Source organism: Camponotus vicinus, unplaced genomic scaffold, assembly GCF_025532165.1.
Source record: "Camponotus vicinus isolate PSW18456_S1 unplaced genomic scaffold, iyCamVici1.0 SCAF_7, whole genome shotgun sequence".
Classification (NCBI taxonomy): domain Eukaryota; kingdom Metazoa; phylum Arthropoda; class Insecta; order Hymenoptera; family Formicidae; genus Camponotus; species Camponotus vicinus.
Genome location: NW_028141979.1, coordinates 11,140,555 through 11,147,602, shown reverse-complemented (window position 1 = coordinate 11,147,602; position 7,048 = coordinate 11,140,555). Strand labels below are relative to the sequence as shown.

The following is a 7,048-nucleotide window of genomic DNA, read 5'->3' as shown; positions in this document are numbered from 1 at the left end:
TAGAGTAAGTGAAAAATCAAATTTACTTACCAAAAAATCCGAAAACGTGTCTGAAGAGCAGGAGTCCGAAGTGCAGGAGGTGCAGCAACCAGGAGCAGCAGAGGACGACGAAGCCAATGACGACATCCCGGAAACCAGCGTAGAAAGGAGCCTGAAAAGAAAACGATCAGGTCAAATTAGTGAGAAAGGAATGCGGCACATAATATGCATATCACGATTTATTTCCGAAAAAGAAAAAGAAATAACAATCGACGAAAAGCATACCTTCGTATCTGAGAAACGAAAGGAAAATCAGATTCAAAGCAGTCGGAATTAACATCGAAGTAAAATTCGAGAAAACCTACGAAGAAGCCGTAGTGATACAACATGATAAACCATACATAATCGTGGGACGTCATGTGTGTAAAAAACTTGGACTGAAAAATATAGCCCAAGATAAATCAGACAAAGATTTCCAGTTAACAAAATAGAATAAAATGGGCGTAAAGACACGTCCGACCTCCTCCCACATACATCCCTATCTTTCTCAGCGAAAGACTCGGGTTCGATTCCCGATCCAGCCACTTGCGCCTCACATATTTTTCTAGTCTGCGAATATTGTTTTCTAGCAATTATTCGTTAGGCTGAAAAATGTGTGAATGCTCTCTCCACAGGATATGCGTCAATGCCGTTGCCATGGATGGATTCTGTCGCTCGTTGATCAAATGGGCGTAAAGACACGTCCGACCTCCTCCCACATACATCCCTATTTTTCTCTGGAAAGATGTCCTTCAGAGGACAAAATTGTATGCGGAATGTCTGAGAAACCACGAAAAACAAACGGAATCCAAGGAACGGTGACCCGGAGAAAGGAAAACGTCGAACGAGCCCACGAAGGAAGGACGACATCCGAACGAGCCGAAATCCGAAGAGGAGGACGTAGAAATCATCGTAATCAAAGAAGAACCCGAAAGTGCAGATATCACTGGAAAAAGTGTAAAAAGTGCAGTTCGCGGAAAATCAATTTCGAGCGATGATATTAGCAAAAAAGCAATAGAAAACGCGAAAGATGGTGAAATAAATCATGCGAGAACCGAAATAGAGTCAGTGTGTGATAATAATAAAGTAGCGTTAAATTGCATTGAGAAAAGTCAAATTATGACAAATGAACAATTTAAGGACGTTAAGAACAATGCGTGCGTAGAAAGTAAGGAAACCTGCGTGCGAAATAATTATAGAAATAATAACGAACAGTCAAAAGACACAAAAGTGCAAGAAAGTGCAGACGAACAATTTAAGAAAATTAAGTCAAATGACGACGCGTTAGAATTAAGTGCGAGCGATAAAATAGAGATATCAGAATGCGAGCCCATATTCTATATGCGAAAATACAAACTCTAATCCAATATCTAAAATTAATTTTTTAAATAAATTAAATCTAATCACAAGTACACCGATAAGCGATAATGCGAATAAAACGTACGTGATTAAGAAAAAGGTAGAAATAAAACAAGATTTACTTGATTCAATTAAAGAATACAGAGAAATAATAATTAGCCAATTAAAAAGGGTTACTAGAAAACATCGCTAATGTTAATACGCGTCCGAATAACGAACAAACCGACCTAACCTTCAGGGAGGCAGCGTCACCGGAGACAAGTATGAGTCAGTGCATCGACGGACGTACACGAGACGACAGCAACAGCGAATTAAGTAAAGAAACGACGACGAAAGAAGAAAGGTTAGCGATGGACGACAACAATAACGCTCCACGCGAAGATCTTTTGAAAAAGGAAGAGAATAGACTGTTGGAAAAGTCAATAATGAAAGCCAACAGGGAAGCAATCCGAAGATTGCGGGAACAAAGAGTACAGTTGTTAAAGGACTGTATACTATCATCCGACGACGAGGGTGAGAATATCGAATTTGATATTGATAAACTGGACCGTGAATGGCAAGAGGAAACCAACAGAACAACATTAATCTTAGAGATCATTTACGACAACCTACGGATGAGGGATGCAACAAATACATACAAAAACACATCCATTATCAAGAAAGATGGAGAACAACAATATAGAGTTACGACAATAATAATGACCGAGAAGCTAACAAAACAGGCAGACGACAATACTCAAATACAGGGTACAGTCAAAATCAAAAATAACAAATGCGAAGTTCAATACCAACACAGTGACAAGAAAGAAGATATCGTGGAAAGTATTGAGAATAAATCAACGATCAAAGGGAAAGTGATTGATAGCATCACAATCAAAGATCCACAAGACAATAAAGAAAATATAACCATGGAACAATTAATAAGAAGGATGAAATCAACGAAACCAAAAATAAAAGAAATCAAGATATTAAAAGAAGCAAGACAACTAAGATCATCTAAAAGAGCGAGAAGCTCTGAAAACAACAAAAAAGAGGAGAAGAGCGACAAATCAAAAAAGTCGTCTCACCACGCCTCGAAGTCGCGACAAAACGGCTTGGCCGGGGATGTGCAACCGACGCTACAGAGCACCGAAACTCCCCAGGACGTGGAAATGCCGGAACCGAAACCAGGGACATCAGGGACCATTCAGGCCGTGGAGAAGTACAAATCCACGGAGAGAGCCATGATAATGAGCTCAGAGGGAAAGCTCATCCCGTTCAGGACTCCGGACAGGGTAACCAAGGAGGACCAGGGCAGGAAGGAGGAAGAGAATACTACCGATCCTCCAAAATACAAATATATCTTGTAGATTTAAGGATTAAATATATACATAGATATTATATGTAAATATATTGTAAAATTAATATCCTAACCTATAATATAAGAAAGTGTAAATTGGGACGCACTTAAAAGAGAATTACCCAAGAGATAGTAAAACAGAGAGCAAAAGTGTAGAAAAGTGCACTTAAAATACATAAAATTAATCAAAAACAAGTAAATCTATAAGATAAGTAAATTGCGTTAAAATTAAGCATATTTTATGTAAAGATTCTTATTTTAAGGCTTAGTGTTCGCGAACGAATCCGACAGTGCGATGATAGGACCGGAAGGTCGTAAAGCGAAAAAAGTGCGCCTCGTTCACACAAAAGACTGACGTGTATTGGAGTCAGAATTGAAAGACAAGTGTTTAGTGCAGTGATTTCGATTAGCGAAACAGCGATGTAACAAAGTGAGCGCGGTTTTCGCGAGCGGTATCGCGAGCGGTGTAGAGAAACAAGAGCGAGAAAAATGCGTTGTCCAAAGTCGTAAGCGGTCGTGTAATGCGGTTAATCAGCGGTTTGATACAGAGATTGCGAAAGTCCAAGAGAATAAGCGGTCGTTATAAGCGGTTTTTACTATGCGGAGCGGTTTTAACTAAGCGGTTTGACAAAAAGTGCGAGACTTGGGCTTGCTCGCGTGCGGTGCCCGTTATAAGGTGAGCGGAATTTTGGGCCCGTTGCGACGTGGCCCAATAATTTTAATTATTTAGCGGTGACCTAATGGCGCTGCGTATAATTGGCCGCCGATGAGGTCTGACGTTGGCTTTTTCGCGGTTGCCATGCGCGCAGTTTTTTTGGAACAGCTGATTGGCAATCAGCTGATCGTGACGTATGGGCGCGCATGCCCGTACGTCACGCTGATTTTGGTCGACGGTTGAGATTATTATTGTCAGTGTTTATGACACGCGTTTCTTATGTCCCAAAAAAATTGAAAATAACTCGAACGATCGAGTTTTTCTGGCGATTAGAGGTCTCGAGAAGTTTCTCGAAGCCCGTTGATTTTGAACTTTCGAGTCGTAAAACATCATTCGAAATGTATATAATATATTTAAGAATTTTAATTCGGAATGAATTTTACGATTTTCGAACATCCCGCCCGCCTCGTCAGTACGTGACGAAATTTGCGAGTGTGTTCATGCGCGGGTAGGTGTCGCGAACGGTCCGATTGACGAGTTATTGATAGCGATCATGAATGGAATGCGTGACGTAGTACAAAGACACGTGTGGCTCAGTTTATTTGAGTCTTTCGCGAGAATAGTGTCGTGTGAAAGTAGTGAGAAAATGTACAGTGAATTTGAGAATAATCTCGCGAGTGCAGTGAAATGTGAACGTGATCGTGAAATTGTGACGCCGGAGAGAGAACAGAAAAAGAAAAAAGAGACTGATAACGCGGCTCGCGGATCGCGCATAATATCGAATGTGCCTTAATATTATTACATGTGATTAAGCGCGGTACGATTCCCGGAATTATGATACCGTGAAACATAATGTGAGTGAATATTATACAATGTGGATGAGACATGAAAGAAAGTTCGGAGTTCATAAGAGCTCACGAATCCGAGTGCGTTGGAGATGCTGCGGTGTCGGTTCCTGGCAAGAGGATGATTTTCGCGAGTGGTCGGACGAGCTCTGAGGATGCTGTGCGCACGGTGACCACGCGAGTCACGCCGTCGTCCCCGGGGTGCAGGCGTGTTATTCGGGCGAGCGGCCACCGTGTTGGAGGTGTCGATTCCGACCGCAGTAGGCACAGGTCGCCAACGTTGGGACCGGTCTGGTTCCGTTGCCACTTTGATCTGCAGGCTAGCGTCTGTAGATACTCGCGCGACCACCGATCCCAAAAGTGATCGCGCATTTTTTGGAGGAGTTGCCACCGTGACAGCGCGTTATCCTTCTCGGTGGCAAGCGACGGCTCCGGAACGGCCAATAGAGGAGCTCCGATGATGAAGTGACCGGGTGTTAATGCCGTCAAGTCGTCCGGATCGTCGGTCTGCGGCTGAAGCGGGCGCGAATTGAGGCACGCCTCCACCTGTGCGAGGAGAGTCGTCATCTCCTCGAAGGTGAGCGTTGCCTCGCCGATAACCCTTCGAAGGTGGTGCTTCGTTGACTTGACGGCTGCCTCCCAAAGTCCGCCAAAGTGAGGAGCTGCGGGCGGGTTAAACCGCCACCTAATGCCGTCTGAAGCTGCTGCCTGCGCGATGCGACGGCCGTCGGTAGTTGAGGCGCGGAACATCTCCCGGAGTTCTCGGATTGCTCCGATGAAGTTGGTCCCGCAGTCCGAGAACACCTCGTGACAGAGACCTCGCCTGGACACGAAGCGACGGAAGGCAGCCAGGAACGCCTCAGCCGTGTAGTCGGAGACGACCTCGAGGTGAACAGCCTTGGAACTAAGACAAACAAATACAGAGATGAAGCCTTTGTTTGCTCGATGGCCGCGCCCCTTGCTGGTCCGGATGAGGATCGGACCGGCGTAGTCGACTCCGGTACGCAAAAATGAACGCGCCGGAGTCACTCGCTCCTGGGGGAGGTTGCCCATCAGTGGCTGCGGTGCGGTGGCTCGCCATCGGGTGCACGTGACGCATCGATGGATGGACTTCTTGACGATGGCTCGACCTCGCGGGATCCAAAACCGTTGGCGCAGTAGCCCGAGGGTGAGCTGCACTCCTCCATGTAGAGTCCTACGATGGCAGGAGTCCACCAGGAGCCCAGCCATCCAGGAGTCCGGCGGAATGATGATTGGGTGCCGTTCATCGTGAGACAGGATGGCGTGTTTGAGACGGCCTCCGACTCGCATTGTGCCGCTGTCGTCCAGATAGGGGCTCAGCTTGGTGAGCGGACTCCGTGGTGGCAAAGCACGTCCTCTGCTCAGTGATGAGACCTCGGTTTTGTAGTGCAGTGCCTGCGAAGTTCGAGCCCATCGTAAAAGTGCGTCTTCGATTTCGCGTGGCTCCAGAGTTTGTGCGGCGTCTGTGACGTTGTGCGTTTTCCGTGCGATTTTGTGCCAACGAAGACACCAGGCCGTCACCCTGAGTAGCCGGTGCAAAGACGAGAAACGGAGAATGAGTTCTGGCTCGGTGATGGCCTTGACGGAGGTATTGAGCGAGCCGGCGGCTCGTTGCTCCGGCACCTCCAAGTTTGGCAAGACGCAGTCGTCGCTTGGCCAAAGTGCCTTGTCACTCCGCAGCCAGGATGGTCCGGTCCACCAGAGCGGATGGCCGATCAAGTCACCCGGTTGGGTTCCTCGGGAGGCGCAGTCGGCCGGATTGTCCTTTCCCGGCACATGCCGCCATCGAGCGTCGGGCAGTTGGACCTGGATCTGTGACACCCTGTTGGCCACGTAGGTCTTCCAGCGGGAGGCATGCCCCTGGATCCAGCTCAGCGCTACCCTGGAGTCAGACCACAGGAAGACTGGCGCTGTGGGCAAACCCAGGAGAGTGCGCGTGTGAGCAGTGAGATTCGTCAGGAGGGTGGCCGCGCACAACTCGAGTCGAGGCAAGGACACCGGCTTCACGGGGGCGACCTTGCCTTTGGCAGCCAGCAGGTGAACTGCGGTGTGCCATTCGGTGGCGGAGCGGAGGTACACCACCGCGGCGTATCCTCGCTCCGAGGCGTCGGCGAACCCATGGAGTTCGGTTTGTGTGTGTGGTCCGTCACTGCCTAACCAGCGAGATACCCTGATCTCACTTCGAACACTTAGAATAGTTAAACTTCTAATACACATGCGCAGAACCACGGCGCGTGTACTAAGGATGCGCAGAATCACTGCGCAGGTACTACGCATGCGCAGAACCGATGCGCATGTACGAAAACCGATCGTACGGCGAGCGGCGGAAAATGGAACAGGCCGCGAAGCGAAAGAGGGGATAGTCAAAAGTGGGGAGGCCTATAGAACGGGCTGCAGAGCTCACTTGAGAGCTTTTTCCCGGGCGTCTTCGTTGCGATTTTTCGGTAACACGCGCGTAGCAAGTTTATCGGAATTTTCCATAAAGAAAACGAAGTATAGAGAATATTGTTCCGCGTACACGGCGATACAGTGTAACTAAAACATTGAGCTTTTTCCCGCATGCGTTCGTTGAGATATTTCGGTAGCAAGCGTGTAAGCGTTTATCGGAATTTTCCATTAAAATAACGAATCGACGAGAATATTGTTCCGCGTACACGGCGATATAGTGTTTACGAGGACTGCATGTCCAAGTGCGAAATAACTGTAATAATCCAAGTTCATTTATATTTTATTTTATTTTTAATATATAAATATTAATATAAAATATTAATATAAATATTTAATATATAAATATTAATATAAAATATTAAT

General features: G+C 46.6%; 1 protein-coding gene across 1 annotated transcript; it reads right to left on the bottom strand.

Moving 5' to 3' along the window:
* Window positions 1-4,285: 4,285 nt before the first annotated feature.
* On the bottom strand, window positions 4,286-6,514 carry LOC145975062 (uncharacterized). The gene has a single exon (XM_083105195.1). The coding sequence runs from the start codon at window positions 6,512-6,514 to the stop codon at window positions 4,286-4,288; it is 2,229 nt and encodes a 742-aa protein (XP_082961321.1).
* Between the last annotated feature and the right edge of the window lie 534 nt (window positions 6,515-7,048).